Genomic DNA, 25,625 nt, shown 5'->3' on the forward strand with positions numbered 1-25,625 from the left:
AGGACATATTTTTTCTTTCTTTAAATTCAGATACAGAGACCTTCAGCACTACACTGCCTTTTAACCAAATAGGCGACACAGAGTGACAAGCAATCAGTCATATATGGGGGAATGTAATGGTGACAGATTGCAAGAAACACTGTGACAGAGTGACAAATGAACAGCAGCTGATAGTAATTGTCAGTGTTCTGGCAGCTTCTTATGCTACATTATTGCCTTTAATGAGAGTCTCACAGTGATTTTGGTGTAGGTACTTTCTTCTTCCCAGTGCTTCCTTCAAAGTAAGTGGCTTTTGATTCCGCCTAGGCAGCATGGCATTGAGGCAGGTGCCCTCCGTTTCAGATACAGCCTAGGATCGACTAACCAATCAAAGCGAGGGGGGGGCGTGGTTTCTCCGTGAGACGGGTGGAAAACAAAAAAAACGCGAACGCCTCCAGGTGAGGTCAAATGCAGTGGGAAAGGGGAGCGCTTTGTTGACAGGTGGACGGAAATATCTGCCGGACGGCGGAAAGAGAGAGAGTCATGGAGTTGAACAAAACGGTGCTGTGTGAGAGCCTCATCGTTTGGGTGAGTTTATCCGCGGGGTTTCCGTACAGCGGGCGCTCGCCTGCTCCTGTAGTCTCACATCAGTGACGGTGCGACTAACTACCTGTCGCAGGTAGGGCTGGACCTCGGGCACCGCCGTGTGCACAATTCACACATACACACTCACACACACCCCTTGATAAAGAACACAGACAGGAAATGAGAGGAGGAGGCACAGGTTAGCTGTGTTAGCTCCCTGTGTGTGTGTATTTGCTGCTGGTGGTGCTAAAACAGCGCAGCTAGCTCACGCGCCGCAGCCGCAGGCAGAGTTCAGATAGGAAACGTTAACCAGCGACGTTTTCATCCGATTTGAGAGTTAATCTGTTTAGCTGGAGCGGTATTTATGGAATGTCTGCTTCTCTTATGCAATCTAACATGATCCAGACTGAGGGCAGCGAGGGGGGCTCTGCGCTCTGGTGGCAGGGGCTAGGTGTGCTGATTTAGAGCAGCAGAAGCCGCAGCAACAACACACACACACACACACACACACATAGACTGCAGTGATCGATAGTGACTGCACCGCTCCCAGAAGGGCTGCTGCTCCTGGCCCTGACAGTGGGCTATTCTCACACCAGGGAGAGAGAGACCTGCAGCCAGGGATCCACTCAGCTGCTGCAGATCACTGCTTTCTGCTGTTTACCACCTCAGACCCCAGTACAGTGCAGAACACACACACACACACACACACACACACACACACTCACGCCATACCCTGCTGTTTACACTCTCCCCATAAGGGATCTACTCTGGCAGAGTGCCATATAACCTACACATTTGCATGTAAAAGCCACTCGATGACGACTCGGATCTATTTCCTTTTAATCATTTTATTACAGTAGATTAATTTCAACCTCTAGTCATTTCTAATAGTCTGTGCAATAGATTAGTTTCTGAACGCAGTTCTTTATGCACAATTCCAGTCTCCCTCTACCTTGTTATTTTGAGCCAAAGCACTTCCACTGTTTTACAGTAACAACTAGTGGTACTGATACTATGTCTATCACTAATACAATTTATTCAGAAAGCTTTACAATTACAGTAACCCAAACGAGCCAATGGTGCTGTATGCGTCCCAGACCCATTATAATCTGTTTTAAGTTCCTTACAGCAGCCTGTCCACACTTTAACACTCTACAATATGATGTGACATGCATTGAACATCCTAAAAACACCACTACAGGACAGTGAGTAAATGTATAATCATGTTCCCTTATTTAAAGGGGCGTGCTGGGTTTGTGCTGAAAATAAAACTAGCTCATTTAAAGGTTTTTTTTTTTTTTGTTTCTTCAGCTCAGTTCTATTTTGTTCCATCAATTTCAACTAGTCGGATGCTTTACTTCAATGTTTTACATTCTGTAGAATGTTATTGTGTCATTAAGTAGTATATGCTTTATATTATGCAACTGTAATAATAATACCTGTAAAGAATGCTCAGCACAGAAAAAAATAAATTGGGGAAAAAAATACAATGCTGAAAAACAATGGGCCTTGAGTCCCTTCTTAGAAGCCCTTAATTCCGCAAGAGCCCGAAATCATCACCTGAAGAAAAACTTTATAGATATTTCTGTGAGTATTTTTATTGCATTTAAGCCACAAGGTTTGATGTAGTAATGTGAGCAGTCAGGTACTTATGTTAATTAAATCGTTCTGGATCTGGAGTTGTTGCATGGAGTTATATCCACAAGGATTTGTGCCCCTTTGATTCACATTTGGCACTGTGTGTTGTGACCCTAGGCTCCAGATTATTTCATTATATTTGCGTTATAAAGCTACAATTTCTATGGAAATTAAACTGTATTTTACACAGTGCAACAAACAGGAAACATATGGATGCTGCAACCATGATTTACCCCAATGAGACTTGCTTTAGTTTTATTGTGGCCTGCAACTATGACTGTAAATCCGACTGTTTTTCCTTTTTAAATACAAACATACATAAAGTCTGTTTGATAGAGGGCTGCCATGCTTGAGTGTCATTCCAGCAAACACTGGGATCAGATTCTTACTGTTCCACAAGCTCTACTGATGATCCAGACCCTCAGATTAAAGCTGTCTGTCTTATAGGAATACATGCCTACTGAAGCAACTCTCAGTGGCTTAATGCCCCACAAAGTGACAAGTTTTCCCCCGAATGCATTGCTTGTTCAGTTTGATTGTCAGTTTGGAACTAAGAGGGCAGGTTGCAGTGTTTGGACACGCTATATTGTTGTGTCAGGGTGTGTGGGTGATTTAAGACCTGAAAACAGACTGCCAAGTCACAAAAAACAGCACAGTATAATCCTGATCTTTTAAGATTAATACTGAGAATTTTTTAAAATGCATACCATTTCCTATATCATGAGCTAAATTAACTATTCTAATTCTTAGCTTTCGTCACACAACTTTCTCAGTATTCAAATTTTACCAATAAGTGACATTAAAAAGTTCAGGTACCCTGTCAAAATATCTGCTGATTACCAAAAGGTATATGATTAAAATTACATGTTTTTGAAATATTTTAAGCAAGATTTTTTTTATTCCCATCATTTTCAGTTTCAGAGTAAGATAAAGGAAAGGGCATAAACCCTGCATGGTCAGTACTTAGTAAACCCCTCTTTGAAAAGACTTTATTTGGCCGTTCAGCCATACTTCCTTCCTAAAAGCTTAAGACAGTGGTGAGGTTCTTGGGTTGTCCTGGATGCATCTTCCTTTGTAGTTCAGTCCAGAGTTATGATGATGTTTAGGCCACGGGAGTGCAATGACCCCAACTTGCACTTCTTGGGTAGTCCATTTTGAATTTGAGGTGTATTAAGGACTGTCTTAAGCTAACCCTGACATTTTTTGGAAGAATCGCAGGTACGCCTGCCGGGATGATTACATTATCGACTTATAGTACTTTGCTGCCCTCTGTAATGCTTGATAATATGTGTATTTTAGCAGATAAGTTACTTTTAGCCAGTCAAGCTGTTCCATTCTCCTCTGCTACACACACACACACGATTGCAGTTTTACTTCTGTATATATAAAACATGGTGGTGGTAGTGTGATGCTTTACTTATTTAGGATCTGCAAAACTTGCTGTAATAAATGGAACCAGGAATTCTGCTTTTTACCAGAAAATCCTGAAGTAGAATAGGTGTGTAGGTGTAGCTGCATAGTACAACAGTACACCACCACTCTCTACTTTGTTACAGCTTCTTAAAGGTCTTTTAAACTGGTTTTGAACAGTTCCCTTGAAATGCTCAATAATATAGAATCCACAAAAGTGAGCACACCCCTCACATTTCTTCAATTATTTGATTATATGTTTTTATGGGACAATACTACAGAAATAAAACTTGGATATAGCTACTAAGAGTAGTCCGTGTACTGCTTGTATAGCAGTCCTCTGAAATAGTCTTAACACACAGACATTTATTTCTAAATACCTGAGTAAATACCTGAACATACACCACACAGTGAATATGTCCAAATTGTGGCCAACGTGTTTTTTGACTACTATGATTGTGTAGAACTGCCATAACCCTCCAGTAAATATATACTAATTTACAAGCTTTACACTGACTGCTCTAAGTTTTATCCTAATTTCAGGTATAATAAAATATTTGTGGAAATGTGAGGGTGTACTCAATTTTGTTGGATACTATACTGACTACTACGACTGTTGGATGAGGTCCAAGGTGGGTTTTTGCCCCCTTTGGCTATAGATAGTGTGCACGTGCCTTGCTGCCATTTTACCATATCTATGTGAACTTTGGATGAGCTTGACATTCCTGTAACTGTAAAGAGTTTACAACTTCAAACTGCTGATTAAACTGCTTTATTTATTGGTTTGGAGGCTCTAACGATAATTTAGAGGTAAATACACATATATGCAAATATTTGGGATGCTGTTAATTGTAATAAATGCAAGATAAACCATTTATGTACTTCTGATAGAGTATGAAATATATACTTTAAGGCTGCTTCTTTTCAACTCTGTAGTAAATAAAGGCATTGGTATAGGGTAGATGATATCTTCACAGTTGTATTAATTTTTCAAACAGAAAATATATGTTACGTTTTGGAGGTAATAAATGTAGAACAAACAAAACATAAAACTCAGTTTGTTTCCTCAAAACTGACAAACACAGTTCAGTGGTAAATGTGTGGTTGTGAACATTATAAGTACAGTATATTAACAGGTAGTACACAAAATCTATATTTTATATATTTTTAAAAATCATCTAGTATCTGGTGGAATCTTTTGATGTAACTTGGATGTCCAGACGTGGGTAATTAAATGCACCTTAAGTGTCTAGATATGCTGTATTAAATTAAATACCCACCAGCAATAAACTGTACACTGTAAATGCACTATAAATATACAGGGTTTGGACAATGAAACTGAAACACCTGTCATTTTTGTGGGGAGGTTTCATGGCTAAATTGACCAGCCTGGTGGCCAATCTTCATTAATTTCACCAGTAAGAGCAGAGTGTGAAGCTTCAATTAGCAGGGTAAGAGCACAGTTCTGCTCAAAATATTGCAATGCACACAACATTATGGGTGACATATCAGAGTTCAAAAGAGAACAAATCGTTGGTGCACGTCTTGCTGCCACACCTGTGACCAAGACAGCAAGTCTTTGTGATGCATCAAGAGCCACGGTATCCAGGGTAATGTCAGCATACCAACAAGAAGGACGAACCACATCCAACAGGATTAACTGTGGATGTAAGAGGAAGCTGTCTGAAAGGGATGTTCGGGTGCTAACCCGGATTGTATCCAAAAAACATAAAACCCCGGCTGCCCAAATCACGACAGAATTCAATGTGTACTTCAACTCTTCTGTTTCCACCAGAACTGTCCGTCATCACAACAAATTACTGTGGTCTAAAACCAGGTGTTTCAGTGTCTTTTTCCAACCCCTGCACCTTTCCCAATAACAATAAAAAAAGCTGTTGTGTCTTTCAGTGCTAATGTTTGTATATTTGTTTTGCTTAATTTCTTCAGCTGCAGACTTTTAACACTACAGCACCATGTAAGACAGTGAACGATCTCACCACAGGTGCGGCCATGGCCCAGGCTTTACACCAGATGTGAGTACATGTTGTATTTTATTTTAATATTGTTGTTTTTCTGTATGATCATAAATCCCTCTTTTTCTCTCTCATTCTCCCTCTTTCTTCTATATCAAGAAATAAGCCTGTTCTCTTTTAGCATTTAGGATTGGAGAGTACAGAGTAGAGAATTTGAGACCACTCCTATGTATATGATCTTTTTAGACTATCCAGGGTCTCAACCCACAGATTCTAATGTGCTGTAGATCAGGTACCTGAGGAAGTTTATGTTTATTGAATTTAGGTTTATTAGCAGATCTGGACATAAGTTTAAGATCTTTTCTCTTGCTGAACATATCAATGTATCAGTCCATTTAAAGTCATAGGGTTACTTCTTAAATGTTTTAAGAATCTGAATAACCCTAAAGAAAGAGAAATATTAATTAGGGTAAATGCTTTAGTTACATTTTTCATTATTTTTTGGATGCCAGTAAATATTAGCAGAATCTTAGCGCAATCTCTCTTAATGAATTTAGCTCAAATAAAAGTTGGATGTATACAGTACTGTATGGATGTTTCAGATTCCAAAATGTGTAAATATCTCTCTGCATTAACGCAAAAATGTCCATATCACATTAAAATGGACGCAGTTAAACATGAGACATAATAAGAATTTCTCTGTTAGTGTTTGCTATTTTTTGAGTTAGTTTAAAGAACAAAGATTCAGTTCCAGATGTCTCCTGAAAATTCCCAGCCAGCACTTGTGTTTGGCCAATTCCATCCGCACATCATCTGATTTAACACCATTAAACACTGAATTTTGTAACAGCAACGATAAATAGTACTAGTCTGCCACATGGAGAGCTATGACAATGTTTTAATGTACACAATTAAATACACAGTGTGTTCTGTATTAATTTAATTTTTACTGAGTAAATGAACATGTACTGCTCAGACTGCTGAAATAGCTTGTGTGCCTAAAAGCTTTGCACAGTACTGTAAACATGTTTTTCAGTGTGATATTAAGCAAATTCTGTGAAAGGTAAATTTTGAAATAACCCAGATTTTTAAAACCTTAAATTTCTTTTTAGAACCACAGTCAAAAATTGTGAAAGGGGCAGTATTTGTTGTTCTTTCTTGCTCTCGTGCAAGCCACATCTGTCCACTTGTGACCAGAATTACTCATTTATATCTCAGCTCCTCCTTGCCTTAATAATTCATTACAGCCACTGGTGAATTGTGGGTAGTCTGGGGGTTGGTTGTATTACCTGAACAGTCGACCTTAAGTTGCCACATTCTTATTCACTCAAGAACATCACGTTTCATTATGTTCAGTTGAACATTATAAAATTAAACTTTATTTGCTCTAACTGAGTTTTAGGATGAGTTTTATATATATATAATTATCTAATTATAGCAGGCAGGGATAATGTTGCCTAATGTAATTACAATTCAATTCTGATCCACTTTTTAATTCAACATTTAACCATTTGCCCTGAATAAAGGCATATTTAACAAATCTCCATTGAACACAATGTGTTTTCTTTCAGAGATCCATCCTGGTTCAGTGAGAACTGGCTCGCACGTATTAAAGAAGATGTAGGTGATAATATGAGGCTCAAGGTAAACTACCCAAATCTATACAACAGTTTCTGTCTAGCTCCAGTTTAAAGTTTCTGTTCATTGATATTTCCTGCTTTATTAACTGTTAATTGTTTTTAAACATGAACTGTTTAGGTGAACAACTTGAAAAAGATCCTACAGATCATTGTGGATTACTACAATGAGGTAGGATTGACAACAGTTTCATATTAAATAAATAGTTTATGCTTAGTTACAACCTATTTCAAAAGTTGCTATTATCATCATCATCATCATCAGTAATGACTGTGTGGAGCTTTGTGGTCTTAGGTGTTTTTTTTAAGTATATAGAATGGAAATTCTTACATTTATGTTTAAGATGAATTATTTATATTTCTTAGCGTTTGCTAAGCATCATAAGCCTGTAGTAGACACCCCCTCTCTGTTTTCTTTCTGTCCTCCTCTCTCAGGTTCTGAATCAGCAGATCTCAGGTTTCACTCTGCCTGATCTGGTGCGGGTGGCTGAGCACTCTGATCCGGTGGAGCTGGGGCGCCTCCTGCAGCTCATCCTGGGCTGTGCAGTCAAATGTGACCGGAAACAAGGTACTGTCCAGCTTCCGTCTGAAAAAAAAAAAGACCAAACAACCAATAACATGCTAGTGCATTCAGCATAATCACCTAACCACACAGTAGTAAAAACAAATTAAAAAATTAATTAATAAATACATTAATTAATAAGCAAAATGTTTTTGTTTATTATTTTTATATATAAACTCTGATAATTCAGATACTAAATTCTTGACTGTAAGACCTTTTTTAATATTTCGTAAAATATCTAACATTCAATATGTAACATCCAACACTATTCAAATATGACCTGTGAATGAAAATTTATATACGGTATGTATTTTTTACCTCCAATTTTTATGTTTGCACAAGACGTGGTCCTGTGGAAAATGTCTAATCTAATCAGCAAAGTGTTCTATTGGATGATGTTAGCAGGAAATTAAATATTTCAGTAGGTTAGATATTTATCCCATTCATTGCAACAAAGATGATAGTCTACTTGTAGAGGGAATTTGTCTGTTTTTAAGAAACAACTAAAGTATTTTGCTTGATTTGCATACCGTAGTTTAATATTATATTACGCAGTAAACCATACTAAGACTTACAGTAAATGTCTTACCAGTCAGGCTTTCTTTTAACATGGTAAAAGTTTGTGTTGTTCACTGTTAAAGGTAAAAAACAAAAAGGTGAGGATAATAAAACATGATAAAAATAATAAATCATATCTCAGGAAATCTTGACACTTCAATACATATAGTATGTGTTTATCAGTAACCATGTTATTATTTCTTCCAGAGTACATCCAGATCATAATGACCCTGGAGGAGTCTGTGCAGCATGTAGTGATGACGGCCATTCAGGAGGTCAGACTGCAATTCGATTTTTAAAATAAAGTTTTTGTTACACATACAGAACAGCACTGTGCAAATGCTTGGTCAACTGAAAAAAAAGGCAATAATCTGTGCAGTAAGCATTTGTTAAAACATTAGAATTTTTTGACACATTAGAATGAATTCTATCATCAAAGTAAAACAAAATTGCTTCTGCTGCAACAGAACAAATCCATACAGTGACTGGAGTTCACAGGGAATCAGCAGCCTAACCTCTGTTCTTCGAACTGTTTTTTATTCAGATCGATATATCACACTGCTCTCTAACTTTACAGACCACACCTTATGCTGTTCCTAAAACATTTGCACTCTACATTATTTATAGCGTGTTTCTGTTTCTGTATCTTTCTAAATGTCTTGTACAGCTGATGAGTAAAGAGTCCAAACCCCATTTTGGAACAGAACTGGTTGGGGATGTTGATCAACAGGTAAGATAATTCAGTTCTAGCGGACAAAATGAAGGATCTTACTGTATGTAGAAAAAGCTTTTTTAAATTTCTTATGTTATCCGATTCTGCCTTATGATTCCACACTGAGTTCTGCAGACATTTCCATGATCCAAATAATGTTATATTTAGCATTGTTTTTTTTTTCACTGCTTGTCTGTAACTTTACATAATGATCACTCTAGTTCTCTGTATGAATATCCATGTTTTTCTCTCAGCCAGGATCTTTTTTATTCAAGCCGTGTCTATACTTACTTTAGCCAGACTTCTATAGCTTAAACAAAAATGTCTAATTCTTATAAACCTCTAAAACATTGTTACCAGAAGGCAGTACACATATCAAACTGTTATTACCAGAAAGTTTAGCTGCTGCGGGAAGTCAAATGTGGATAAATAGGTCTCTGGTATGCAAATATGGATAACAACTGTTGAACTGTGTTGTGGTGGGGTTAGTGCTACTTCCCCAGAGGCAGGGTGTGAAACTTGCAGTACCAGGATACAAATCCACAAACGAGTGCTTAGCCTACTCTGCTATTTAGATGTAATTCTAATAGCTGCTTAGAAAAATCACTAAGCGTGTTTTATGCATGTGTTTGATAGCTGAAAAAAGCTCTGGAAGATTTGTCAGGAGTGATGGCGGAAAAAGAAGAGCTGGCACAGCGCTGTCAAGAGCTGGACATCCAGGTAAGGAATTTCTCATTTTTTAGCATTTACACAGTGTGAAAAGAAGAGAACCTTTAAAGAAGGTTCTCTATCCCTTAATGTCTTACATTGTAGTAAATAAGGAGGTCAATGCAAGTTATTAAGTAAAGTCAAAGTAAATTTAAAGTAAGACTAATTCATGTCAATACGATGTTACTTAGAATGCAGTGTAGAGATGAAGTTCTGTGTATTCAAATCTAAAAGGTGTGATGCATCCTAACATTGCAAAAAAATTGACAACTCACTGCCAAATATAAGCATGTAGCTGTGTTGTCATTAGTGCCTAACTTTTTTACCCAGAAATACAGAGGACTAGATAAACTGCAGTTCAGACCTAACGTGGTGTCTCTTCCTCCCTCATAGTTCTGTCTGAATAGACGGCATATTTTTATATTTTATATTTAGACTCAGCACATAAGCAGCTAGAACTAATTTAACCCACCAGCTGTTTAGAACCTGCTTATAAGCAGGCAGGGAGTACTTTTATCTACCAGAATGTTTAGAACCTGATCGTAAAAAGACAGAATTGACTTACCATCATATTTAGAATCTGTGTGGAAGCAGACAGAACTGATGTTACCCAGCAGCATGCTTAGAACCTGCTGAAAGCAGAGAGAACTGACTTCATCTAGCAGCACTTTTAAAACACTAAATTTTGTCAAATTATGAATTTATTTTCTGTATTGCGCTGACTAGTGTTGTTCTTTTCTGGTGCTTGACTGGAAACCATAATTGTAATTGGAACATTTGCTGAGCTCAACAGGTCGCAGGTTTGTTCTCAGACTTGTTCTGTCAATCCCGGCTGAGTATCGGCTGCTAAATATCACTAAATGTGCACAATAGTGGTAGTTATTAGATACATTATTGCCTTATTCATTAGTTCTTATTCTTCTTATTAGACTGTTAAACTGCTAAATATAAAAATATTAGGAATAGTCACAGTGGATTTTTCCAATAATAATACCATTATCCTTACACTCTCATTGCGCTGTGGTAATCTGATTGACTGCTGACACTGATTTTTGACAGATTGAGTATTAACAGTTCCATGGTGAACGAGGTAAGTCCAAATGGCTGCATGGCTACAGAGCCTAACCAAAGCCTTACTAAAGCCTTGTCTTAACCAAGCTAACACTGGCAGCAAACACTGGGGAACGACTCACAAAACCTGAGGTAGGGCTTTTTTTTGTATGGCAGTGCTGCTAAACCTTGGCTTTACAGTTTGCAACACTCAACAGTTTAACATCTAATACTGACACTTTGTTATTGTTCTTTATTATACTTTATACTCTTCTGACAAATGGTTGCTTTTGGAAGTGTAACAGTAATTAATTATCAACAATAATGGTGAGTTTCACTTATGTTTCCATTAAGGAGTTAATTATATCTGTCTCTTTCTTTCTCTCTTCGTGCTTTAAATTTGTCTGTCTGTTTTTGAACATCTTATTTTAGAGGATTAATGAAGCATTTTGCATCAAATAGTCTTCATCTATTTGAATGATCTGTTGACCTAATGTGTAAATACTGCAGACATCCACAGGATTTATAAATTCTTTGATTCAATAGGTTGTAAAATGATGTCAGCAAATATTAAAAGTTAATATCGGTAAATAAGACCTTCAAAAACAAATGTTGTTTTCATACCAGAGTAACACCAATAGCAAGATCTACTTTTAAGGTCGATCTCTGCCCCATTAACTGTTGATCCCCTGGACAGGTGGCAGTTCTGCAGGAAGAGCGCAACAGCCTCTTAGCAGAGAACGATGTTCTGACAGACCGAGCCAATCAACTGGACACGTTTGATGATCCCAGCACTCCATCAGGGAAGAAACATAGCCAGCTCCAGCTGCAGCTAGAACAGCTCCAGGAGGAGAACTTCAGGTAGTGCTGCTCTGTATACTCATGGTTCTTGGCCTGCAGATTGCTATGAAGGAAAACATATATTCTGATTTGCTCATTAAATAATTCCATGTTTTATATTTTAGGTTCTTAAAAGTATCTCCTCTTGCGTAGATGACAGTTTTGCAGTTCTTGAGAATGTTCTCAGTCAGCTGTATGATGTCAAATTTCAGTTAACAGCTGTGCTAAACTTATCAAGAGTTAATTACTTGAATTTGCTTGTCTCTTAATGTGTTTGAGAGCATCAGTTGTAAAGTTGTGAAGAGGTAGAGTTGGTATACAGCGAATAGCCCTACAGCTCTAGGAAAAAAATAAGAGACCATGTAATGATGTTTTCCTTGATTTTGCCAAATTGAAAACCTCTGGAATATAATTAGGAGGAAGATGGATGATCACAGGCCATTTCAAGAATTTTTGCACCAGGAGTGGCATAAATTTGTCCAAAAGCAGTGTGTAAGACTGGTGACGAGAACATATGCCAAGATGCATGAAAACTGTGATTTAAAACCAGGGTTATTCCACCAAATATTGATTTCTGAATTAAAACTGAAAGCTCTGCATCTTTTTTGTTATTGCAGCCATTTCTCATTTTCTGCAAATAAATGCTCTAAAGGATGATATTTTAATTGGAATTTGGAAGAAATGTCTGTAGTTTATAGAATAAAACAGCAATGTTTATTTTACTCAAACATCTACCTATAAATAACAAAATCAGAGATTTTCTTCCGGAGCTGTATTTGAGTTATGTTCTAATCCATATTGTAGCAAGAACTTTTCAACTAAGTAAAGAAAAAAATATTTAGGAAATGATGGTTAGTCAAACTGAAGAATTTCAAGAACTTTGAAATTACCCTCAAGTGCAGTCTCAAAGAGCATTTAAAAACATTATGATGAAACTGGCTCTCATCAGGATGCCCCAGGAACTATAGTGTACTAGTTGAAAGTATCCTAAAAATAATAAGGTATATTATATTCTTCAAGGTGCTGAAAATGACAGAACTAATCAGAACAAGTGCAAAATGCTCTGTGTCTGGTTGTGTGCAATTGTCAGACTGGAGGCAGCTAAGGATGATTACCGTATTCACTGTGAGGAGCTGGAGAAGCAGCTGGTGGAGGTTCAGCACCGAAACGATGAGCTCACCAGCCTGGCTGAGGAATCTCGCGCACTGAAGGATGAGCTGGACATTCTGAGGTGTGAAATTGTTTTTATTGAATTCTTTTTTTTGGACCAATTTTTGATTCCTTCCTCAAAATGAACCCAAAATCATGTAGAAGGCATAGTCTAATATACTGTTCAGTGGAGATGCAGTACAGGCAGTTTTCCATGCAAAGCTCCATACCTTTTTCTAATCATTTGCTGTAAACTAAGCTGTGCCCAGAAGCAGCTGCTTTGCATTGTTTATTTAGAGAGCTCTATCAATATGTGTTTGTGTGTAGGAGCTGCTCTGACCGGGCGGTGAAGTTGGAGGCATCTGTGGAGACGTACAGGAAGAAATTGGAGGACTTAGGTGACCTGAGGAGGCAGGTGAAGGTGCTGGAGGATAAGAACATGACTTATATGCACAATACTGTCAGTCTGGAGGAGGAGCTCCGGAAGGCCAACGCTGCACGAGCCCAGCTAGAGACTTATAAAAGACAGGTATTACACAGTGGATACACTGCACATGTTGCCCACACACATACAGTATATTAGGCTGCACATACAGTCATGTGCAAAACATTAAAGCCATTATCTTTGTGTTTTTTAAACTATTTATCATAAGAACATTTGGTCTTCATTTAGTGTTGAGACACGGTGTTAATATAACTAAAGAAATGTCTGAAAAAGAAATGTCTACAAAATTATTTGTAAATCATTATTAATAGACAACAAGTCTTAAATGTTTAAAATTATAGTTAGGTGCAGCACATTAGCTCCAGTTGATTAGTACGTTGTTATTAAAACAATTTGGAAGAGTCTTATTTAAATCTCTTGAGTGGGTGTGAGGAGACATTACGACTGATGCTGTAACTATATACAGATTAGGGCTGCACATTAAATATCATTTCAGCATCGGCATCACAATGTGTTACAACAGTTACATTGCAGGACATGGAATGTCATGTAGGGCAAATTTATTTTAAATGTTATAACAATTTAGCTGCTTGATACAAAAGGACAATTAATGTTCCTCTGATTTCCCATGACAGAGGAAGATTAAAGCTGCTTATGTTGTTTATTTTGCTCTTTGATCTTCCATAAACAGAGTACACATCACAATTTGATGGATCATTGACTTCTGATAAAATGTTTTTTATATATAAATATGTATATGGCAAAAAAGGTCACCACTTGGATTGAATTAAGCATATAGGTAGAGGCACCATTAAATACATTATGCATGGGTGATTGTTTTATCTGGCCACAAGTTATGCAACCCTAACTAGTGAGTAGCTTCTCATTTGTTAAACAGCCATTGGAGGGACGCATCCTGTGGTGGTGGAAAATATGTTAATGACGGATTTCTTTTATTTATTTATTTTTATTATTATTCAAAGGAAGCAGTTTAATATTTTAATTTTTAGTAAACCTTACTGTAATTTATAGTTCTATACATCCATATTCTGCCATTTTCAGCTTCTCTTCTGTGGTTAAAAGTCGTCTATTCTGTGTGTGAGGCTCGTATGTGTGTGAGCTTGCAGCCTGTTGTTCCTTGATTGTCTGGACACAGTGCAGCTGCCAGATTGATTAAAATGTGGAAGGACAGTGGGAAACCATCATCTTTGAGGAAAGAATGTGGTTAGAAATTGTAACAACGGGTTATGTTTAATTGATGCACCCTTCATGCCTAGGGTCTACTGTACAAGCCTGTGGGGGGCAGGGCTATGATCTGGGGTTGCTGCAGTTGCTCCAAATAATGAGGTCAGCTGACTACCTGAATATACTGAATATAGACCAGGTTATTCCATCAATGGATATTTTCTTCCCTGATGACACAGGAATATTCCAAGATGACAATGTCAGGATTCACAGGGCTGGAATTGTGAAAGAGTGATTCAGGGAGCATGAGATCATCATTTTCACACATGGATTGTTCACCACAGAATCCAGACCTTAACTTCATTGAGAATCTTTTGGATGTACTGAAGAAGACTTTGTATAGAAGTCAAAATCTTCCATCATCAGTACAAGTCCTTGGGGAAAAATGTATGCAACTCTGGACTGAAATGAATGTTGTGACAATGCAGAAACTTGTGTCAAAGGTAGCACAGCGAATGTGTGCCGTAATCAAAGCTTACAGTGGTCCAACTAACTGTATGTGATTTTTTTTATTTTTATTTTGAAAGGCAGTGTATATTGCAAGTGAAAAAACTATTATTCATACTAAAGACATTTTTATTATTTTTTTCACCAGGTCCAGGAGCTTCACAGGAAGTTGTCCGAGGAGACACGCAGGGCTGATAATTTGGCCTTTGAGATGAAGAAGTTTGAGGAAAAGTATGAAACCCTAGTGAAGGAGAAGGAGGTACATACATGCGTGAATAGATATCCAAGATCCTGAATTCTCACAATTATTCTGCCCCCATTTGATTGTGAATTTGTGTTTTGGTGTCCAATCTACCAGAGAGTCATCATTGAGCGGGACTCTCTAAAAGAGACCAATGAGGAGCTGAGATGTACACAAGCTCAGCAAGACCAGCTTCTACAAGCAGGTACAGTATTGGATGGGAGCAAAGACTTCTAAAGCACCGAGGAGAATGCACACTCAAAATCAAAGCCTCACTTGCTTGTCTAAATGGTTCTATTAACAGCTAAAAAAACATGGTTGTTCAAATTACATTGTTATATGGTTAAAATGTAATGTTCAAATATAAGAATATGGAAGCTCTTTGAAAACAAGGATAAAGAAAAATGTAACAAATCCAAATGCAAATTCATGTATGTGTGTTTTTGAACTGTAGGAATGTTTAAAACTGGGAGTCCAAGCCATGACAACTTGGCAGCTGAGATGTTGCCTATTGAATACAGGTATTGTTTGTATTTGTGCATGTGTGAGTTATTTGTGTTTAAATGTGAGATTATTTTAGTTTGGATTAGATCTCAAGTTATTTTTAGGTTACCTAAAATAAACCTACATTGACAATGTTTTTTTTTCAGTGTCACCAATAATCTATCAACAAAAAATGGGCAGTAGAACACACCAAAAAACTTTTTTTAAAGAGAAAACAAAGGGTGATTAACATAACATGGGAGCTTTGCCCCCAGTGCTATAATACAGTTTTATTTAAATAGTAGAGAAGTAGAGAACTAATTGTCAGTCAGTAAAGTAGTATTTCACTAAACTCATTAAAATATGAAATTAAAATAGATTTTGCAGTATAATGGTATTTTTACATGATGGTTGAATATGTATATGGCTATTGATTTAATATGATTGATGAATGATTTGCATTGTATTAATTAATTAATTTTTTGGCAGTTGGAATTTATCTGAATATACAGTGGTGTGAAAAAGTGTTTGCCCCCTTCCTGATTTTTTGCATGTTTATCACACTTAAATGTTTTGGAACATTTAAACCAATTTAAATATTAGTCATAGACAAACACAAAATGCTATTTTTAAATGAAGGTGTTTATTATTAAGGGAGAAAAAATCCAAACCTACATGGCCCTGTGTGAAAAAGTGATTGCCCCCTTGTTAAAACACACCGTCACTGTGGATTCTGACAACTGAGTACACAGTCTCTAGCCACACCCAGGCCTAATTATTGCCACACCTGTTCTCAATCAAGACATCACTTAAATAGGACCTGCCTGACAAAGTGAAGTCCACCAAAAGATCAATAAAAGCTACACATCATGCCGAGATCCCAAAAAATCCAGGAACAATTAAGAAAGAAGATAGTTGAGATCTATCAGTCTGGAAAGGGTTATAAAGCCATTTCCAAAGCTTTGGGAATCCAGCGAACCACAGTGAGAGCCATTGTCCACAAATGGCGAAGACATGGAACAGTGGTGAACCTTCCCAGGAGTGGCCGGCCGCCCTAAATTAGCACAAGAGCACAGCGACGACTCATCCAAGACGTCACAAAATACCCCACAACAACATCCAAAGAACTGCTGAGCAAAAAGAACTTAAAGCTTGTTTCAATTTTTCCAGAACACATCTTGATGATCCCCAAGACTTTTGGGAAAACATTCTGTGTACCAACAGTAAAACATGGTGGTGGTAGTGTGATGGTCTGGGGCTGTTTTGCTGCATCAGGGCCTGGAAGACTTGCTGTGATAAATAAAACTATGAATTCTGCTGTCTACCAAAAGATCCTGAAGGAGAATATCCGAACATCTGTTTGTGACCTCAAGCTCAAAAGAACTTGGGTTCTGCAGCAGGACAATGATCCAAAACACACCAGCAAGTTCAACTCTGAATGACTGAAGAAAAACGTCTTTGGAATGGCCTAGTCAAAGTCCTGACCTGAATCTGATTAAGATGCTGTGGCAGACCTTAAAAAGCCGTTCATGCTCGAAAAAACCCTACAATGTGGCTAAATTACAACAACTCTGCAAAGATGAGTGGAGCCAAAATTCCTTCACAGCGCTGTAAAAGACTCATTGCAAATTCTTGCAAACGCTTGATTGCAGTTGTTGCTGCTAAGGGTGGCCCGACCAGCTTTAGGGGATTAGGGGCAATCATCTTTTCACATATGGGCCATGTAGGTTTGGATTTTTTTTGTCCCTTAATAATAAACACCCTCATTTAAAAATATTTAAATTGCTTTGATGTTCCAAAACAAGTGTGACAAACATGCAAAAAATCAGGAAATCAGGAAGGGGTAAACACTTTTTCACACCACTGTATGGCTGGAGTGGCTTCATTTCAGTAGACAGTCAGCCACTACAGTGAATGTATGTGTTGCAGCTGCAGCTCTTAAGGGTTGATATAGTGTGTGTGTGTGTGTGTGTGTGTGTGTGTGTTTGTCTTAAAGGGAGAAGTTTATTCGTCTGCAGCATGAGAATAAGATGCTGCGTGTGCAGCAAGAGGACTCAGAGAATGAGCGCATCACTGAGCTGCAGGTCCAGTTGGAGGAGGCGCGGCGTGCACGCAGTGAGCTGGACACTGAGAACAGGTATTATTAAGGAAATGTTCACAATCTGTAATACAATTGTTCTTATAGGGACCCATGGATATAACAAGTCTTATTAAAAGAGTTAATGTAATTTGATATAAGGAATTGTTATATGTAACACCATGTAACACTACTTTATGGATTAAGTAATTATATTAAACACAAGGTATTAGGGGTGTCACGATTCTCTAATTTTATTTGCGATTTTAGTGTCACGGTTCGATTCGATTCTCGATTTTTTTTTTTTTAACAGCAGAGAGGCCTTTGCCAGTTTTAGATTGGTTTATGATCAGTCATTGGTTTGATTCATCAAATTTACAATATCTTATTGCAAAAGGTGGGCTTGATATAAGTGATGCAATGTGATACAAGTGATCTGTAATACCCCACATATTTAATTAAGATATATTTGTAATGCCATCTAGTGGCTTTTTTTGGTAGCAGTAGTGTGAACTATTAAAATTAATAATAAAAAAAATACTGGAACAGACATGTACAAAATAATAGAACAATTAGAGCCTTACGAAACTGAACTCTATCCTACTATAACAGTTTAACATGAAAAATAAGACTTTAAGACTTTTTCGGTCCCTGAGAATGACATGTTTTTTTTTCTTTAACAAAGACATATTATTAACTGAGAGAAAGATGCTCCTTAAGGTACCAAAACTATTAACATATTTGAGGCTAGATAAAACAACTGTTATTTTTATATTTTCAAGTTTTTTCTATAAGAATATTCTCTGGAGAAAGGGCTGCTCTTTGAGCAGTCACAATGTCCGCGGCGTCGGCTACAGTGAGCTGCGCTATTTGCGTAGCGTGCTGCACCATTTGCGGGAGGGATCGTCGGTCCTCTTTTTGACTTCGAGGCTCGAGACCATGACATAATTTCGATCGATTTCGATATTTTATGTGACACCCCTACAAGGTATAAAGTAGCTTGAAACACACAACTACTGTTTTACCTTAGAATTAATGGAAAAGCACAGAGGTATATATTATTATAATACTGTTGAGGTGAGTAAGTGTGATGACGGCTGTCGTTACAGTATGTGTGTAACTGTGTTCACTCAGGTTAAACAGGGAGAGGGTCAGTGAACTGCAGCAGCAGGTTGAAGACCTACAGAAAGCACTGCAGACACAGGGAGCCAAACCTGAAGATGTGAGTCTGATGTAAACGCACACTGTCACATCTCCACTGAATATATCATGAGCTAAACACATTTACTATTTTTTTTTGTGCAGAACCGTGTGTGATCAGATTAATGTTATTTAACTAGACATTTTAAAAAGTCACATTTCTGTTTTTTTCCCCCAGTCTCATCTGAAGAGGAAGCTAGATGCTCATATGTAAGTTTTACATTTTTATCTGGTCTGTCTATCTATGTTATATATATTTCTTTGAATTATACACTAATCAAGCCACAAACATTAGAATTGTAACAGTCTGATTGGCTATACATATATTTAATTTCCTTTCAAAGCATATAGTTCCTAAGCACATCAGATTCACGAACAGTAAAAAGTTTTGTATCGTAAATCCTGGTAGCTTTTGAAAATGGCATTACTTAAAATATAGATAAAGCTGAGCTCCTTTTTCATTATTTCTTAGTCATTTTCTTGTACACCCTCTGTAGAGTCATATGGAGTCCTAAAGCAACAACAATTGCAAAGCAATTAAAAGATTGTGTGTCAGGAAATCTTAACCATTCTGACGTGGGATTAATATGGTTTCTTTGTGCTCACTCTCTTAGGGTGCAGCTGAATGCTGCACAAGATGAGATCATGAGGAAGAAAGAGTTACTGGAGGATCTACAGCCAGACGCAACTCAAACCTGTGAGCCTACAGCCTGACCTGACTGTTGATATTGAACATTAACATTACATACTGTATATTATCATATTTGTCAGTTCAGGTCACATGATCTAAGAGAGGGTTTAGTCTGTAATCCAGGCAATTTACAGTGCAATCTTTAAATATGCTGAAGAGTTAAACTCTCAAAAAAAACAGCTGTTCTAGTTGTAGGAAATATATAATTTCCTTAGTTGTCTGAAGTGACTGTGTTAGTGCAGGAATACGCAGACATCTAGAACAAACGGTGCTCCAGGAGAAGGGTTAAAACTTGGGTTAATATGTTTAATAAGAGTTTTGAACATGAATGAGAATTGTAAGCTGACAAGGTAGTTGCTCTTACAAATTAAACACACTATGCATTCATTCTAATATATTTTAAAATATGAAGCATAAACTAGAGAACACATTTTTTCCCCCCAAGTCTGAATCATTTTATTTTGAGTATCTGCCGGTACGAGTTCTGATCCGATGCAATGCAGCAAAAAAAAAAAGAACAGAAAGAACACATCCAAGTTGTCTCTTTTTTTGATTACTTTTTAATTTATATTGAAACAACAGTATCAAAACATACCATTTTTATCACAAAATAAACTAATACTAAATCGCCATAAAAAGGTTTTTATATTCTATTCTATTTCATTCTATTCTACTCTACTAATATGCATATTTTCTTAAATAAATGAAAAAATGGATCACACAACAACAATTCTGTGATTAATCATAATTAAGATCATGATTCATTCTTTTTAAATGCTGGTATTTCCCTGTATTGTTGGGAGGGAGACAGTAATAATAGTATAGTGTGGGTTAGGCCAGGCAGACTAGATTTAGCCTAGTGCTTCTTTTATTGTATTATAATATCTCAGGGCAGTTTTGATGCTTTTCAAATGAGAATATTCTAATGTGCCGAGTTACGGAGATTAACGGAGAGCTTTTGGAGGAAATAAATGCTAGTGTAGCTGCATATTTGGCACATTTTTGCGAATTCCACCTGCGCAAGTGTGTGAGAAAGAGAGAGGGAGAGCCTGAAATTTCTAGTGTATTTACTGTTTCATATTATTATGTGTAAAATCAGAAACAACTATTCCGGTTCATGCTTATATTTATTTTAATTTTCAGCTCTGAAAATGGATGAGCTGATGGCGGCTCTGAAGAAGAAAGATGATGACATGCGAGCGATGGAGGAGAGATACAAAATGTACCTGGAGAAAGCACGCAATGTAATTGCATTCATGTCTATTCCACTCTTACCTGTAGCAACTCTGTTGGGATTTCAGAGAATAGTTATTGTCAGTATGTGGCATTTTTACAGTGCTACAGGGTTTAGGTTTAGTTTTTTTTTTTTTCCCCCAAAGATTATTAAAGCATTGAATTGATGTGAAAAAAAAAAAACTTTGATCTTGTACTTGCCTTGAACCATCCAAACAGCCAGTGAATATTTATGAATGGCCGTGTTCTGAAAGCACATACCAACATATTTAGAGACTGATTAGAAGTTATTGATATAATATGTATTTTGTAACTCTAATATGTATGTGTTTGACAGGTGATCCGTGCACTAGACCCTAAACTGAACCCAGCCTCAGCCGAGATCCAATCCCTGAAAGTCCAGCTATTAGAGAGGGAGAAGAGAGTTTCTGCTTTGGAGGTCTGCGTCTCTGTGTGGTTTAATCTGGTTCTCTCTCACTCTGATCTTTCTGCTTGTCTTATTTACCTCTTATTTCTGTATTCTGCAGAGAGAGTGTGAGCAAGCCAAGCTGCGGGAATATGAGGAGAAACTCATTGTGACTGCATGGTACAATAAGGTAATTGCATTACACAGTATTTTTATTTTTAGTTTGAGGTTGTAAGTAGTCTTGCTCTTACTGTTCAGAGTTAGCTTAACTCTGGCATGAGAAAGGAGAAAACATAAAACTAAAAACATCAATTTAGAATTTTGTATAAATGTACACTAAAGGCCAAAACTATAAAAGAATGAAGTGATAATTTAAACTGTAAAAAAAATCTGTAAAACATATTTCTGAGTTATTTTCATTGGATGTTGTTGAAGTGTAGCATAACAGTCCATAACAGTCTCATACTTTAAGCATTTTTCAGTTATTTACGTAATTGAAGATTTTCACAGAATTCATCTACATGCATGTTTAGAAGCCTGGTAATAAAACATTTAAAACAGATGTGGTACCTTGCTGTAGACATGATCCAGAGAAAGCCCATGCTAGCCTTGTGTGACCTAGGCACTAATGCTTTGTGGTGCCCCCCATCTCCAAAATAATTTCTTAATATTAAATATCCAAATAGGAGGAAGTTAAATTAAATAACTTTTGCGTTAACAATGGTACTAAACAGTTAGAATAAATAAAATAATTTAAAATAATGACTAAATACCACTACCATTATTAAAAAAAAAGGTCTGTGAGGCAGAAAGTGTGTCTGTGAGGCTGTGTCCCAAAAATTGTGCCTGTTTACAACATCGCACCCTGTAGGTCTCTTGCCCAATAGCATTGCATGTTATTGAAGCTGGGCTTGTTAAACTATTTTCAGGGCCCCCAAAGCCTGGGCCAGGCAACATCACTGATTATGATTACTATTATTAGGGACGTGATCCGTGCGGTCGGAGTGCCGGCACTGCTTCATCTTTACAATGTTGTATAATTGTTTAATAGAGGGAAACTTAGCTAATGGTAGGAATTCAGCATAATTAAACTATGGATTACCTTAATTAAAAAAAAAAAAACATAAGATCTCCTTCTCACACACAGAGCCTGAATTTCCAGAAGATGGCGATCGAGTCTCGGCTAAGTGGCCGTTCTAACTCTCTGGTGCCGCCCGGTCAGTCCTTCCTTGCCCAGCAACGTCAGGTGACCAACGCCCGGCGCACAATGTCGATCAATGTGCCTGCTACTTCCACTAAGTAATGAAGACTTTGTCCCCTTTCCCATCTCCCCGTACCTTCTTTACCCCTCCCCTACTCCTCAATCACACACTTAAGTGACCTTAAGCACACTACTGAATAAAGGGACAAGCATGCCATAATGTGAATAATAGCACTTAAAAAACCTGTTTCACTCCCTCATATGTACACAAACTCAAATGCAAGAAACAAGCAAGCACAGGTTCAGCAACCCCTCAAAAACTCTACACTCAGTGAGCACTCTCCTTCATAAATCATTCTTTAGGACAGAATGGATTGGTGTCTGAATGTATTTTGTTTAAGCACTGAGGCTTTACTTTGTGAAAGACTAATTAGGAGATGTGTGTGTTGTTTGCTTGGTGCCGTACGTGTGTTTATATATCATATGAGAAGGACTTAAAGGGCAGCATGCATGCTAAAGGCTTCCATTGGTATTCTATGCAGCCGGCTGACGTGTACTTCTGTAAGTATGTATAGTACAGTTGTACTGTATGTATGTATATGTAGAGACATGTGCTTGTTGTATCATAGACCTGAAATCAGCATTCCTTTTTGTCTCTCCACATCTTCGCATGCATTTTCACAATCAGCTACATTAACAGATAATAACAAAGCTTCAGGACAAAGGCCTATTTGGTGCTGGACACCAAAAAAAAAAAACATTTTTTCTACGACAAAATCTTTTCATACAATTGAATACAAAAAAGTAAAGAGTAACGCGTCTTCAAATAAAGAAACTGAGAGTCTGGTTGCTGCAGCCATTCTATAATCAACTGGAGCTTTGAAGACATTTGAAGTATTTCTTTTATACAGTAATTTACTGTGATTAATCTCTTGCATGCTCTTGTAAAAGCAAAACAGCAGACAGGCATTTACTGTCCACTGAGCATTTGCTGTCTGGCTTCAGCCCATAAAGGCCACAGATATCAGGAATAAATCACCAGCTTTTGGTCATAGTAAACCCAGCCAAGCCTTCTTTTATAGGGTGAAATGCTGTGACCATTTTTTGGAATGGCCTTTTTCAAAAAGGGTGTTTCTCGAAAATCTCAACCTTTGTAATAGCCAGTGAATCATCCATAGCTGCAGTGTAGGCTTAGAATGGCTGTACATTGTGATAATCTGCCCTGTGTTAGGTCTAAAGAATTTGGGGCTGTTAGATTCAAAATGTGATTTGTTTAATTTATGTTGGAACACAGTTGGGTATCTTTAGGATCAGGCTAAACCTAATGGTAAGGGTTATTTACAGATTTCATTTTGTCGGGGGAAAAAGGCTTTGTACCATGAAATATGTGATAGAGGAACTTTAAATGACTGTAAGAACACATGAAATGCTAATTAAAAAAAGGCTTTTAAAGTTTTGACTTTATTTAAAAAGTGTCTTTGTCAAAGATGAAGCATATTAAAGATGGAATCTCTGGAATATTCGATGTATATGTAAAGCTTTTGTTTTCATGTACAAATAATTAAAAATAAACACTGTAATTACAAGTGGTTTTAGTGTTGTGTTTAATTTAATAATCAAAGAAAAAGTTCCAGTCATCACCTCTAGATGGAGTATGCAGACTGCATGTTCTCTGTAATGTGTTCGAGACTTCTTGCATTTGTTTATGATAAATTATTACTATTAGTTAGAGGTAGTTTATTTTTATTTTATAATAGAATGTCCTAATGTCCTATTACGCCATAAAACATCACCAGAACGTCTAATCTGTATGAAGATGTTTCTTTTAATGACAGTGCCCTGCCCTGCACATTTTAGAACCCTTATTCTGCTTTAGCACATCCCCTGACACTCTAAATAGTCTTGTTAATTAACTATTTAATTGGTTAAAGTAGGTATGTTGATAGAAGGCAAATTAACAAATGTGCATTCAAGCAGAAATGCACAACCTGCAATTAATATTTATAGAGGTCCATATCTCCATTATCAGCTGCAGTAATTAATATATCTTACTAGAACAGAGGGGATGCTGGGAAAGTATCTGCTTTTGCTTGTCTGGAATGACTAAGCAGGTTTAGACTAGCTGTGTATTCCTGTCACATGATGTCTCCATGAGGGTGAAAAGATCAAGCTTCATAACCTGGCAACTCTACGGTCAGCAAAGTTCAGCACATGGCTGCAAGCCAGATCCTCTGTCCTCTTTTGGATCCAGCCTTTGGTATCTCTCACTGACAAACACACACACACACACACACACACAATAAAAGCCTATTTTCTATAAAACACTGTGTGTATATACAATTGAATATCATCGAATAGTTTTTCAAAGTTTATTTCAGTAAATCAGTTCAAAATGTGAAACTCATATATTATATTACACAGTATTACACACATAGTGATCTATCAACTACTAATTTTACTGGTATTTTACATATTTAGAGATCAATCTTTTTTATAGAACAAAAAATGATTTGACTGATGCTAAAGAGGAAGCACTTGGTTTAATAAAAAAAATATTTTTATATTTTATATATTTATTTTCATTTACAATACTAGTCAAAAGTTCAGTTTGTTGTCTTTCTTTTTATGATTTTTTACGTTGTATTATTGAAGACATTAAAGCTATGCAGGAACACATGCCGAATGATTTTGTAAACAAAAGGTGTTACACATGCAGAATTTAGCTTTAAGGACAGATATGCACACTCTTGGTATTTTTATCTCAGTGTCTTCATGAGGGAGAGTCACCTGGAATAGTTTTCTCAGCATCTTAAAGGTGTTTCTGGAGGTGCTGAACAATAGTTGCTGCTTTTCCTTCATGCTGTGAAGCTCCAGCTCATCCCAAATCACCTCAAATCACCATCTCAGCTGGGTTTAGGTCAGGAGATTGTGGAGGATGAACACTTTTTTACTGTTTACTTCGTAATTCTATAAGTGTGCATTAATTGTTTTGATGTATATAAAATAATGAACAGAGTAGAAAATAAATTAAATAAAGAAAAACGTTAAATGAGAAGGTTAAATAAAAAGTGTGCTCCAAGGGTTAGAATATTCAGATCTGCTGGGTCTGTAACTTCACCTAATTTATGTGGAAATAAAGGGAAAATGTAACTCTA

The 25,625-nt window shown here is 37.0% G+C and overlaps 1 protein-coding gene across 1 annotated transcript; it reads left to right on the forward strand.

Annotated features, from left to right (window-relative positions):
* Positions 1-408: 408 nt before the first annotated feature.
* Positions 409-24,056, forward strand: hook1 (hook microtubule-tethering protein 1). The gene is made up of 22 exons (XM_022664663.2): positions 409-567; positions 5,560-5,645; positions 7,157-7,229; positions 7,344-7,394; positions 7,658-7,790; positions 8,550-8,617; positions 9,010-9,072; positions 9,691-9,774; positions 11,510-11,673; positions 12,743-12,883; positions 13,129-13,330; positions 15,087-15,197; positions 15,297-15,384; positions 15,634-15,700; positions 17,659-17,799; positions 18,874-18,961; positions 19,118-19,149; positions 19,554-19,636; positions 20,774-20,874; positions 21,201-21,302; positions 21,391-21,459; positions 22,417-24,056. Exons 1-22 carry the CDS (start codon positions 523-525, stop codon positions 22,570-22,572), a joined length of 2,148 nt encoding a protein of 715 aa, XP_022520384.2. The 5' UTR covers positions 409-522; the 3' UTR covers positions 22,573-24,056.
* Positions 24,057-25,625: the final 1,569 nt, after the last annotated feature.

This window comes from Astyanax mexicanus, chromosome 1 (genome assembly GCF_023375975.1).
Source record: "Astyanax mexicanus isolate ESR-SI-001 chromosome 1, AstMex3_surface, whole genome shotgun sequence".
NCBI lineage: Eukaryota > Metazoa > Chordata > Actinopteri > Characiformes > Acestrorhamphidae > Astyanax > Astyanax mexicanus.